At 46.2% G+C, this 14,507-nt stretch overlaps 1 protein-coding gene across 1 annotated transcript in view; it reads right to left on the bottom strand.

The window, feature by feature from the left end:
- celsr3 (cadherin, EGF LAG seven-pass G-type receptor 3) overlaps window positions 1–14,507 on the bottom strand; it is a 44,850-nt gene that overhangs the window by 15,736 nt on the left and 14,607 nt on the right. The window contains exons 4-15 of the mRNA XM_064299820.1: window positions 12,814–13,036; window positions 8,753–8,868; window positions 8,521–8,609; window positions 7,577–7,734; window positions 6,326–6,489; window positions 5,999–6,124; window positions 5,612–5,781; window positions 4,695–4,880; window positions 4,039–4,149; window positions 3,664–3,832; window positions 2,118–2,259; window positions 1,687–1,807 (exon numbers count right to left, since the gene is read on the bottom strand). Of these exons, the coding sequence (XP_064155890.1) occupies window positions 1,687–1,807; window positions 2,118–2,259; window positions 3,664–3,832; window positions 4,039–4,149; window positions 4,695–4,880; window positions 5,612–5,781; window positions 5,999–6,124; window positions 6,326–6,489; window positions 7,577–7,734; window positions 8,521–8,609; window positions 8,753–8,868; window positions 12,814–13,036 (1,775 nt within the window). The remainder of the gene's footprint in view (window positions 1–1,686; window positions 1,808–2,117; window positions 2,260–3,663; window positions 3,833–4,038; window positions 4,150–4,694; window positions 4,881–5,611; window positions 5,782–5,998; window positions 6,125–6,325; window positions 6,490–7,576; window positions 7,735–8,520; window positions 8,610–8,752; window positions 8,869–12,813; window positions 13,037–14,507) is intronic.

The following is a 14,507-nucleotide window of genomic DNA, read 5'->3' as shown; positions in this document are numbered from 1 at the left end:
CCGTCACTCCTTGATCCAACCATCTCATTCTATCCACCCATTCTTCTCCTCTTACCCACTTCCTCCTTCCAAGTTCTCTCCCCTCACAGATGGTGATATATTGATATATAATTAGCACAGTTCTTCAGCCCGGAGGTAGAACTAATGAGTGTAATCAGCTGGCTGATTTCATGGGAGGAAGAAACACACGGCAGGACTTCTACTTTCTGACTCCTGGACTTTTCACTTCCGCTTTGCGTCGTCACAGGTTGGAAGGTGGACCATCATCTCAGCCACAGCCTGGCTTAAACTGGGGTGCTGTATATCCCCTCCAAGTCCTCACCATTGCTAGACCTTTAATCTAGATCAAGTCCTAACCATTGCTAGACCTTTAATCTAGATCAGGTCCTCACCATTGCTAGACCTTTAATCTAGATCAAGTCCTAACCATTGCTAGACCTTTAATCTAGATCAAGTCCTCACCATTGCTAGACCTTTAATCTAGATCAGGTCCTCACCATTGCTAGACCTTTAATCTAGATCAGGTCCTCACCATTGCTAGACCTTTAACCTAGATCAGGTCCTCACCATTGCTAGACCTTTAATCTAGATCAAGTCCTAAGCATTGCTAGACCTTTAATCTAGTTCAGGAGCCTCAAACTTCAGTCCTGGAGTATCTGCTGGTTTTTGTGATTTCCTTTCAATCAGCAGTCAATTCAGGCCATGGAAAGAAGGTGTGCAGACTCTTTAACCAATCAATGACTTAAGTTAAGCACTTAAGTGCAGGAACACATCGAAAAACCAGCAGAAACAGTGGCCCACCAGGATTTGAGTTTCAGATTGCTGATCTAGATGGTACAGGAAAGCACACTTAGAGCAATGCCAGATGACAAACTCTTCCCTTCGTGTAGCGTCAGTGAGTCTGACAGGTACATTCTTTTGATACAACATCGATAATATCTTCTCCTTTCAGACCACCTACTCAAAGCAGCTCCTAGTCCAGGCCCTAGTACTCTCATGTCTAGATTACCTTCTTGCAGCTAATAAAGAACACAGTACATGATTATAATCTTCCCATACATGTACAATACCCACCACCACTCATTCCACTTCACTGGCTACCTATAACAAGCTTGAATCAAGATTATAAACCTTTGGTGTTTGATGTTACAGGGGAGTTTGCATCTACGAGTCTCTTGAGGCTATAGCGAAGGGAAATGGTAAATGGAATCGTGAACTCCAAACTCGAGCAAGTGCCAAGAAATTCTTGCTCAAAAACTGGTAACCCCTTGACCCCCACAGGAAGCTCAAACATGGCTGCAAATTGGTCTTTCCGCAAGACAATGATCTCGAGTATGGTTTAAAATCAACCAAGAAATTATTAATTAACTTTAAAATGGCCATCTCGGTTTCCAGACTGGAACAAAGAGAAAATGTGTGGTTTGAAGTACAGAAGGCAGTCCACAAGAGCAGACTGAAGGAATTGAAAGTACAGACTGAAGATCTTGAAATGTTCTCTATGGGGGAATGATGTAACATCCTCCCCAGTGTACTGAGCAATTTCATAACACACTACAAAGGATAAATCCGTAGTTTTATACTTGTAAACGGAGGTTGAAAATACTGAAAACAGCGTGGGGCACAAGTGACAATGAGAGGCACTGCATTCGGGGGGGGTCGGGGGGGTGTTTTAGGACGGGGGGTTACCTTGCAGAGGCACAGGCCGCTGGTCTTATTGCAGTCAGGATCAAAGCCTTTACTGGCATCACAGTTGCAGGGTCCGCATGTGGGGTTGCCCCACCATCCACGAGGGCACTGCTGGTCCATCCTTTACACACAAATACAAACACACACACACACACACACACACACATATGCACACACACACACACACATTTGCACATTCACACACAACAAACATACGCAAATACAAAAATAGAAAGACATTTAATATGGCAATGCATCAAATACATTCTGCAACATTTACACAGAAATACACTTTAAGCAAAAAGCTATGAAGGTTTGATAGATTAAACTTATATATACATGTGTTTAAAGGCTAAGGAAGATAAGCACAGGTAAATAAAAAGGCTAAAGAAGGTTAGCACAGGTAAATAAAGACGCTGGGAAGCGCTCACTTGTTCTGGCAGTACTGTCCGTAGTGGTCGTCCCCGCAGTCACAGGCGTAGCCGTGGGATGAGTTGGGCTTACGGTGACACTGGGCCTCATTCTCACACGGGTTCAGCTGGCACGCATCTGTGCAGCTCTTACCATAGTAACCTGCACGCACAAACCATAAAAACCTCCATATACACAGAAACCAACACACACACATAGCTTTTCACCACAGAAATCTGCACACAGATAGCTCTTACCATAGTAACCTGCACACACAAACCATAAAAACCTCCATATACACAGAAACCAACACACACATAGCTTTTCACCACAGAAATCTGCACACAGATAGCTCTTACCATAGTAACCTGCACGCACAAACCATAAAAACCTCCATATACACAGAAACCAACACACACACATAGCTTTTCACCACAGAAATCTGCACACAAACAGCACTTACCATAGTAACCTACATGCACAAACACATCTCCCATAAAAACCTCCATATACACAGATAACCTTTACCATAGAAACCAGCACACACATATAGCTTTTCACCATAGAAATCTGGACAGAGACAGCTCTTACCATAGTATCCTACACACAAACACGTCTTATCACAAAAACCTCCGTATACGCAGATAGCTTTTACCATAGAAACCAGTACACAGACACATAGCTTTTCACCATAGAAATCTGCACACAGACAGCTCTTACCATAGTAACCTACATGCACAAACACATCTTACCAAAAAACCTTCATATACACAGATAGTATTTCACCATAGAAATCTGGACGCAGACAGCTCTTACCATAGTATCCTACACACACAAACACGTCTTATCATAAAAACCTCCATATACACAGATAGCTTTGACCATAGAAACCAGCACACACACACATAGCTTTTCACCATAGAAATCTGCACACAGACAGCTCTTACCATAGTAACTTACATGCACAAACACGTTTTACCATAAAAACCTCTGCACGCACATAGCTTTTCACCATAGAAATCCACACACAGACAGCTCTTAGCAGAAAAAACTGCACACAGAGACACTTTTACCAAAGTTCTACAAAGTTATTCTGGTTCATGTAGTTTTCCCAGACACTTGTAAGTTCTGGAATGCCCCGCTAACTATTCCATTGTGCATGGCTCTGTGACAGAACCTAATTAATGACTAAATTAGTAGCCAAAGATGAGAAGGAATAATTCACTACCCTCTGCGTATTAAAAAATTATTATTGCCTCCTGGATGTTGGTTCCTGAGGCTTCTCGTTAATGAATAATGTGATGCTGAATATTTCTTTAATATGATAATTGTGAGGTGTTTGTTTTTGAGAATGTTACAGTCTGTCTGTGCCTCTGCTTTCCTCTTCTCTCTCCTCTTCCTTCCTCCCCCTCTCCTTCTGTCTTTTTACACCCCCCCACCCCTCGAATGAATGCTTATTTTGAGAAGAACAATTACACACGTACACACACACACACACACACACACACACACACACACACACACACACGTCCATATATGTACGCACAGATAAACATGAGCATGTACCTGGCTCGCACACGCAGGAGTGGCGTTCCCATTGGTCAGCACACTGGCTGTGGGCGGGGCAGGGGGAGGAGTTGCAGGGATTCCCTACGCTGCAGCCAACCTCTACCTTCACAGCTCGGGTTGGGCGGGGCAGAGGGGGTGCATCAGGTCTCACCCCCAAACGTACTCCCTGTAGACAGAGAAAACATACAATCACACAAGTCTTCTCTCTCTCTCTTTCTCTCTCTCTCTCTCACTCACACACACACACACACACACACACAGTGAGCAGTAACAGCATCATAGCATGTATGATAGCACAGGCATTATGTTTTTAAAGTCTCACAACGGTCTGAACGAAGTGGGCTGGCATGCGCGGTCGCCGTGGCGACTGACCTGGATGCAGCCCCTCATTCCGCTCTGCACCTCTCCCGCTCCGAGGACGCCCCCCACGTGCAGGTGCTTCACCTTCAGGCTGTGCAGTTCATTACCCACAATCACCGTGCCCTGAGAAAGAAAGGGGGAGCCAGAGAGAGAGAAAGAGAAGGAAGGGCAAAAGAAAGGGAGGAGATTCAGAGTGACCATCCAATCAGACATAGCTGGCTGCTGTAGGTAGGTGATAGAGCCTGCACACCAGAACTCCGTATGAGAATTTTATTGGTATCAAACATCAAACAAAGTTTCGATCCATGGTGGATGTAACTGGTGGCCTGCTAGTCTATGTGGGTGGGGACATGGGTACTTTAGCTTGACCTGACGGAGATCCACCATGGATCGAAACGTTGTTCGATGTTTGACACTGATAAAAGATTTATATGGCGTTCCAGTGTGCAGGTTCTTCTTCAGCTCTAACCACTCTGTATGTGCCTTGCACCCTGGTCGATGTGCGTATCTCCACACAATTCCATTCAGGCTGTCTCTGTGTTCCTCGGTCTGTGTCTCAAAATTGCTCACACCGCGTCTTTGCCTTTGTCCCGCTGCGTACCTGGAAGAGGCCGAGTCTCGGACGCTTGCGTACCTGGAAGAGGCCGAAGTCTCGGACGCTTGCGTACCTGGAAGAGGCCGAAGTCCAGGCGGACGGTGGCCACGTAGCGAGTCTCGGCGCCGCTGCGGACGTCTCTCAGCTCCAGCTGCAGGTCGTGCCAGCGCCCGTCGCTCACCTGCACCTGGTCCAGACGCAGGCGGGCCGCCCGGGCCGAGCCCCGGCTGATGGAGAACACCAGCTGCCCCCCCATCAGCTGCGCCGGAGAAACACAGAGCCAGCAGCACAGTTACTCTCAAGCACAGCTCCTGTGCCAGAACAACACAGAGCCAACAGCACAGTTACTCTCAAGCACAGCCTCTGCGCCAGAACAACATAGAGCCAACAGCACAGTTACTCACAAGCACAGCCTCTGCGCCAGAACAACACAGATCCAACAGCACAGTTACTCACAAGCACAGCCTCTGCGCCAGAACAACACAGATCCAACAGCACAGTTACTCACAAGCACAGCCTCTGTGCCAGAACAACACAGAGCCAACAGCACAGTTACACACAAGCACAGCCTCTGTGCCAGACCAACAGAGCCAGAAGCACAATTACTCTCAAGCACAGCCTCTGCGCAAGAACAACACTGAGTGGCACAGGAGCTCTGCTGAAGGATCAGTGTGTAGACTGGCCAGCAGTGATCAGTGTACTGATATAGGACAGTGTGTAGACTGGTCAGCAGTGATCAGTGTACTGATATAGGACAGTTTGTAGACTGGTCAGCAGTGATCAGTGTATTGATATAAGACAGTGTGTAGACTGGTCAGCAGTGATCAGTGTACTGATATAGGACAGTGTGTAGACTGGTCAGCAGTGATCAGTGTACTGATATAGGACAGTGTGTAGACTGGTCAGCAGTGATCAGTGTACTGATATAGGACAGTGTGTAGACTGGTCAGCAGTGATCAGTGTACTGATAGGGACAGCGTGTAGACAGACCTGGAACAGCAGGCTGGTGTACTGCCCGGCCTGGGCCTGCAGCAGCACCCCATCGCGCCCCCGTGTGCGGAACACCAGGCCCAGGTACCAGGGGGTGGAAATGGTAACGTCATTTTTCAGGTCCCACCAGAGGGCGCTATTTCCCAGAAAACGATGAGGGTGAGGCATCACTGAGAAAGAAAGTGAGAAAAATGGATGAAAAGACATTTAAAAAATAGATACTTTATAGATAGTAGGTAAAATCACAAGCCAATACTTTCTGAATAATCTGTTTCATCATTAGCTTTCATATGATCCTGTGTTCTTAGGAGGGTAGGCCTAGGTGTTCGTGTGTGTGTAAGTGTGTGTGTGTGAGTTGGGGGTTGGTGTGTGAGTTGGGGGGCTCACCATGGCTGCAGTCCTTCCCCCCAAACCCTAGGGGGCAGTCACAGGAAAATGTTTCCCAGCTCACTCGACATGTGCCTCCATTTTGGCAGGGGTTGGACTTGCAAAAGGGAAGCTTGGCGCTGCAGCCTATCAGGACAATAGAAACAGGCTCACTCTTCGGACAGCATTTCAACAACACTGTCTTTACTCACTGTACAACTGTGAATATGATATCATAATGTGCTCGTGTTTGACTGACAAAGAAGTGCACTCTGGCAATGAGACAAAGGCCAATTAAAAGGCAAAGGCAGGAAACAGAAAGACAGCCAATCGCAAGGGGCCACGCACCAGGGAGGGTGCCATTGTTGGCAATGTAGCCAGCCAGGTCCAGGGGTCGGTTATCGATGTGAAGATCCTTCATGCAGCCAATGAACTCTCGAGTCACAAAGCGAAAGCTCTCGGGCAAATTTGGCACCCCTCCCAGAAAGAGGGGTCCTGTGAGATCCAGAGACCTGAGAGAGAGAGAAAGAGAGAGTGAGACACAGAGAGAGAGAGAGAGACAGAGATAGAGAGACAGAGAGAGAGAGAGAGACTAATTCTTTTTTCTTGCTCGGTATATCAGTTTACATCATCATCGATCGATACCCATTGTTTTTAGAAGCCTTAGTGTTAAACTTAATTCATTTAAACACATTTTTTCACATCTTTTCCGAAGACTTTCTCCATTAGCAGTATTTCTCACCAGCCGCACGAACCTGAATTTGAAACCTGCTGCAAGTGGGGGCTCATAAAAATATCGACTTTATTAAAGCTCGTAAAAACATCAGGCTTGCAAAAACGTTTTACGCTGCCGAGAATTCGCTCATGGGAAGCTAACATTTAGGGAACCCTTACACCAGCCAGCTGGATAGTTAATAGTACGGGTGCTTTCAGTTAATTTACTGATGAGCATTGGGAGGGTTAGGGAACCAGAGGAACCAGTCAACTCTGTTTCCAAAGACTGTATATTACCAGGAACCGGACTGGACTAAGTAGACACACCAGCTGCTGAAGTGCTCCAGCAAATATCCAGCTTTTTAATTGGTAAGATAAAAGGGGAAGGGGGTGGGAGGGGGGGTGACCCTTCACAGGCCTATGTCACCCTCCCCCTCTTTATTTGCTGAACAAACAAAACCTAAATTTGGCTAAGACAGGCTCTGCTGGAGAACCGCTGTCAGAACATGGCCCCGAAGAGATGGAAAATGAGGATTTAGCAGAAAATTGCACCCCTGGAAATTCTCAGAAATATAGAAAACTATATATCCGGGGCCAGGAACAGGTTTATCATTGAGCTTCAACTCGGGACTGAATAAATGTAATGAGAAATGGCCGTCCGTGTATTGCTGCATTTTGTCACTGGTGATGACAGTATTCCATTAAAAATTCTGTTTCTCGATCAATTGCAGGCAATTGAAGCCCACCCCCCCCCCATGCTATGAAGTACAACAGCACTCCTTGGACCTGAACCCCATGGGGTTACAGCACTACTCCTGTACTCTGGCCGAGCTGAATCTGGGACACAAGCTCAGCTGAATCCTGCTCCGTGGCGGTGGGACTCACTTCTTGGAGCTGGTCTGCCGGGCCTGGGCGGCGCAGCTGTAGTTTCCCAGGTGCTGGTAGAACCTGAGGGCCACGGCGGTGTCGCAGTCGTCCACGCTGACCACCGCCACCTTCTCATCCGACGGGCCCTGGCCCTCCCCGTTCATGCTCCGCTTGGGCTGGGGGACAGAGGACCGGAGAGTCACGTACACGCATGTACACACACACGCAAACGCATACACACACACACACACGCACAAACGCACACACACATGCACACACGCACAAACGCACACACACATGCACACGCATGCACACACGCACACACAAACGCACACACACATGCACACATGTGTACACACACACACACACGCACACATATGCACACACACACGCACACATACACACACATTCACACACACACACGCACACATATGCACACACACACGCATGCACACACCCACGCACACGCACACGTACACACGCACACGCATACAAGCACACACACATACACACGCGTGTACACACACATGCACACACACATGCACACGTGTACACACACACGCACACACACACACACACACACACACACATTATACACACGCACACACACACGCACACGAATGCACATATGCACACACACGCACATGCATGCACACACACACGTACACAAACACGCACACACACACGCATGCACACACACACACCTGCACAGCCACAGAGTTATACACACTTGTACGACCACAGCATCCGCTAAGTGATAATGTGTAATGTCATGTAATGTAATATGCACACACCTATACAAACACCAACTTAAACACATCTGGACACCTACAGATACATGCAAACACACGTAGAGTTATACATGTACATCACACGCCCTGTGCACACGCATTTAGACTCATTCACACACAGAGCTGTACACAGGCTCACAGACAGACACACAAACGCGCACTGACTCTTACCTTGTTGTAGTAGTGTATGTGGACGGTGTGCCAGTCACCATCGCTTACGCCTCCTGGTATGTAAGGGCTCACCTGGGTGGAGGATTCACCTGGAACGGGGTCACATACGGCTCAGTTACGCAAAATATTTTCATTTTAGCATGCAGATGGACACAAGCACAAACGCACGCGCACTCATGCACACATAGCAACACACACACGCACACGTGCACACTCACGCACGCGTACGCACCTGTGGAGTACGTCAGCTGCACCTGTCCGTCCAGGATCTCGAGCGCCAGGAAGTCGTGCTTCTCATTGAAGCGGCCGTTATACAGCAGTAGGCCTCGGCTCTCCAGAGTAGCAAAGCTGTGGCACACACATTCCCCAGATCGTTTCATTTTCATTGCATTTATTCATTTATTTCACAGTTACAATGCACATTAATAACACCTGTAAATGTACCAGAGTCAGCCAGGAAGGCAAATTTTTCTCCGGGCTGTTTTTGGCTGGACCGCAACAGCGGGGCCAGCTCTACAAACGAGAATGTCTGTGACTGAGTCACTGAGTGATGAAATTACACCATTGGTCGGCCGAGTTATGAAGTTACGCAATTGGTCGCCGCCGGTCCAGCCATATACCAGGTTTTGACCTGGTCTTGTTTTTTTTTTTGGCTGTGGGAGGAATTTGGGAACTCCAGGGAACCGGGAAAACCCCACGTGAGCAACGGGGAGAACATGCAAAACACCGGACAGGATCCAGGCCAGCTGGGACTCGAACCCAGAACCTGCTTCTTGAGACGCAATGGTGCTGACCGCTGCACCGCCATGCTGCCCAACAGGGCTCCTCAGTCCTCAGTGAGACCTGCCCCGAGCTTTCCTGTCCGGTATCACGCGCTTCAGTTTGGACACTGCTTATACATTCTGTGTGTGCCATGAGATGCATGTATTCTGTAATTTTATTTAGTGCTGGGCATGTAATATGTGTGTATTGTCTCTGCCCTGTTCTTTTTAAATACAGGTAGCTTCTTCTGCTATTGTCTTGAAATTTAAGGTCACTTATAAGTTGTTATTTAACTTTATTTGGCCCAATTCAGCGTCAGGTCAATAGTATATTCTTTTACAAGTATTTTGTATTTACCATATAATAGTCGTTTTAGACCCTGGAGTTTCGACAGAGCAGTATTAACAGCTTTAGTTCAACATCACTTTCACACAATTGCCTCATATCAGCTGCCCTTAGACTAATCACAGAACAAAGTGGGACTGGCATCTTTCCAAAGCACAGGAGCAGAATTAATTTCAACTTTGGGGAAGAGGCACTGCTAGATCACCTAGTCTAGCATAGCAAAACGTTTCACAAGTGTATAAGCGAGTCTAGCAATGAATTCATATGAAAATATCGGGGATGACATGTCTTCCCCCAAACCTATGTGTCTGTTCCAAAGAGAAAGAGAAGATGAAAGGGTGGGGGTTACATATACCACATATAACAATATACAGGTGCGGTGTGGCATACAGGAACATTACATTACAGGCATTTGGCAGACGCTCTTATCCAGAGCGACGTACAACAAAGTGTATAACCATAACCAGGGACAAGTGTATTGAAAACCCTAGAGGGAAGTATAGTTCCAAGTGCAGGGTTGTTTAAATTGGACCCTGTAGGTTAATCTGATCAACATAAACAAAAGCAGCAAAAAAACAGTCTATGCAAATAATACAAGCAATAATTAACAGGTGGGGCACCAAGACTGGCAGGATAAAAAAGGAGATTTACTCAGTGCTTTGGGTGAGCACTGAGGCTCGTGTCCATCGCCAGCGAATCAGGAACAGCTTCTGCGGAACAACGTGCCGTCCCTGATCTCACTCTGAACAACGAAGCCGCGAAACTCAGATAATGAAGATGACCTGATTGTGCAGTGGCCATTTTAAAACAGTCGGCGACGGAGTCTGGCTCTGCTGAAGCAGTGCTGTCAGCGGGCGTGACAAATTGCGTTTTCTAAAACAATATCCATATTCATGGGAGTTTGGCAGCAACACCATATTAGGAACGGATATGCAGAAGAACACAACACAGGCAATACTTACCATCTGCACAAAAGGTGGTGTGGAGCTGTTACAATAAGCAGAATAAGGATAAGGTAGCAGATTTGGGTACCGTACTAAACTACCGAACAAATACGGAGTACTATAACATAAATTTGAACTCAGTTAGAATAAGTGGCTAATAAATACGCTATATAAGAACCGTATTTACATGCTAGTTCATTCCACACAAAAGGCACAGTTAAAATTTTGCTAAATCATTCTGTTTTTCGAGACTCTTTCGAGGGAAGCATGGAAGGCTGTGTTAGCACACAAACAGTGAGGACAATTCAAAATGCCTGCAGGGAGGAAGCAATCCCATACGGATTTTTAATCGAGATGTTAAAAACCGGCAAATGCTTTTTGGAAATGCTAAAATATCCCCCCCTGCTCCTGACAGTAGTCCCATTAGTCAATTAATAGCGAGAGCTGAGCCCACAAAATTCCTCTAGCCAGCTGGTCTTCTCATCTCCAAAGACCACAGACGAGCTCAGCACAACGCCATCGCGGCAAAGGGAGCCAGTCAACCAAACGATAACGCACCCCAAATCTGAGGACATTATCTGCTGGAACGCACACACGAAAACCGACAGCAAACTCCTCAGCTCTCAGATCCAGAGGCGGCACGCTGTGGCAGACGGGCTGGTGATAAAAACAGGGGCCCGAAACAGAACGCAGGCACCATCAGACACCGTCTGTTCAACGAGGCAGCACTTGCAGTGCAGTTGCTTAGAGAGAGAGCAGTCCTCCTAGAGCAGGGGTGCACAACAAGGGCCAATCCATTTCAGGATTTTGTGCCAACATTTCCCAAAATTTATTGAAAGTGGCCCAATCGTATCTTGATCTGACATGCGTATAAGCCACCGCTAGAGTCACAGTCTGCAAGTGTATCCGAGATTTCACTGTGCTCAAGTACAGGAGTGAAGCAGCGTAGTTTATAGAGCTGTAAGAAATGGTAATCGGTTGGAACGAACACCAACACGCAGATCGGCCCTCCAGGACCGGAGTTGTGCCCCCCTGTCCTAAAGTCACACAGTGTTTCAATGTTTGTCCAGTCTGTGAGGGGGGGGAGCATTATCCCACTATAGTCTATAATTCGCTTTGGCCATTATTGCCACTATACTACTGTTGAATTTATTTGTCAGTTGCGGCAAAAGGAGAAGAGATAAAGATAAAGATAAGTCATTTGTATTTCCTTTGCCAATCTATGTTTGAGTGCTGTTTTTAGTCCCCTTGTATTTCTTTCATAAAAGCATGTTTGAAGCCCTCTTAATGCTGACAGGATTGTAACACTGATTTAAGGACCGTGAAAGCATAACAGATATCATGAGATTAACTGCCCCCTTCATACGACCGCTCTAGCCCAAAGGGCACAGGCTGGTGATTCAATGACTGCTGTACAACAACAAAAAAGCAGAAACCACAGAGCAAGAAGTTCTGGAGTATGGTCGTCTGTTAGGGAGTATGCTCGTGAGTATGTTAGGGAGTATGTTAGTGAGGCTGTTAGGGAGTATGTTAGGGAGTATGTTGGTGAGGCTGTTAGGGAGTATGTTACGGAGTATGTTAATGAGTCTGTTAGGGAGTATTTTAGTGAATCTGTTAGGGAGTATGCTAGCCTATTAGGGAGTATGTTAGTGAATCTGTTAGGGAGTACGTTTGTGAATCTGTTAGGCAGTATGTTAGTGAGTCTGTTAGGGAGTATGTTAGTGAATCTGTTAGGGAGTATGCTAGTCTATTAGGGAGTATATTAGTGAATCTGTTAGGGAGTATGCTAGTCTATTAGGGAGTATGTTAGTGAGTCTGTTAGGGAGTATGCTAGTCTATTAGGGAGTATTTTAGTGAGTCTGTTAGGGAGTACGTTTGTGAATCTGTTAGGCAGTATGTTAGTGAGTCTGTTAGGGAGTACGTTTGTGAATCTGTTAGGCAGTATGTTAGTGAGTCTGTTAGGGAGTATGTTAGTGAGTCTGTTAGGGAGTATGTTAGGTAGGGAATATGCAAAGGAGTATGTTCGTAAGCATAAATATTTTAGTGAGCATGTCCAGAAGGGAGCACAACTAGCCTGCATGCCTTTGGATGTGGACATATGAAATAAATCTCTCCTAAGAACTACACCTTCCTAGCCTTGACAAGTAGTGACCGATGAGAATGTAGAGCGGTTTCAGCGCATGGAGGCCAATGAGAGACGGCCATGTTGCGACGTCACGCATAATCAGCGCACGGTACTCACGAGAGGGAGACGGTGAGGTGGAACCTCTGCCGGAGGCCGCGGAACATGATGAAGGATTTGGGGGGGAAGGAGCGGGTGGTGATGGCGCAGTCCGGGCGCTCGTACCCGCCGGCCGGGCACTCACAGTGGAACCCCCCCTTGGGCTCCGCCCGGCACTTCCCCCCGTTTCGGCACATGCCCGGGGCACAGCGACCCTGCCGCCAGTCCCACTGACAGTGCTCACCTGCAGAGAGACACACACACAGGTACATTACACACACTTATACACACACATACAGGTATATTACACACATACACAGATACATACAGGTACATTACACACACATATACACACACAGATACATTACACACACATATACACACACACAGATACATTACACACACATACAGGTACATTACACACACACAGGTACATTACACACACATATACACACACACACAGGTACATTACACACACATACAGGTACATTACACACACACAGGTACATTACACACACATATACACACACACACAGGTACATTACACACACATATACACACACACACAGGTACATTACACACACATATACACACACACACAGATACATTACACACACATATACACACACACACAGGTACATTACACACACATATACACACACACAGATACATTACACACATACACACACACACACACAGGTACATTACACACACATATACACATACACAGGTACATTACACACACACACACACACACAGGTACATTACACACACACACAGATACATTACACACACACACACACACAGGTACATTACACACACATATATACACACACAGGTACATTACACACATACACAGATACATTACACACACACACACACACAGGTACATTACACACACATATACACACACACAGGTACATTACACACATACACAGATACATCACACACACACAGGTACATTACACACACATATACACACACACACACACACACAGGTACATTACACACACATATACACACACAGGTACATTACACACACATATACACACACACACAGGTACATTACACACACAGACACACACAGGTACATTACACACACATATACACACACATACAGGTACATTACACACACACACACATACACACAGGTACATGCACACACACATACACACACACACAGGTACATTACACACACATATACACACACACACAGGTACATTACACACATACACACACACACACAGGTACATTACACACACATATACACACACACACAGGTACATTACACACACACACACAGATAAAGTACACACACACAGGTACATTATACACACACATACACACACACACACACAGTTACATTACACACACATATATACACACACACACATACATTACACACACACACAAACACAGGTACATTACACACACACACAAACACGCACAGGTACATTACACACACAGACACACACAGGTACATTACACACACATACACACACACACACAGATACATTACACACATACACACACACACAGATACATTACACACACACACATAGGTACATTATACACACACATACATACACACACACAGGTACATTACACACATACACACACACACACAGGTACATTACACACACAGACACACACAGGTACATTACACACACACAGATACATTATACACACATACAGGTACATTACGCACACACACG

Source organism: Anguilla rostrata, chromosome 11, assembly GCF_018555375.3.
Source record: "Anguilla rostrata isolate EN2019 chromosome 11, ASM1855537v3, whole genome shotgun sequence".
Classification (NCBI taxonomy): domain Eukaryota; kingdom Metazoa; phylum Chordata; class Actinopteri; order Anguilliformes; family Anguillidae; genus Anguilla; species Anguilla rostrata.
This window is presented reverse-complemented; position numbering and strand designations above follow the sequence as displayed.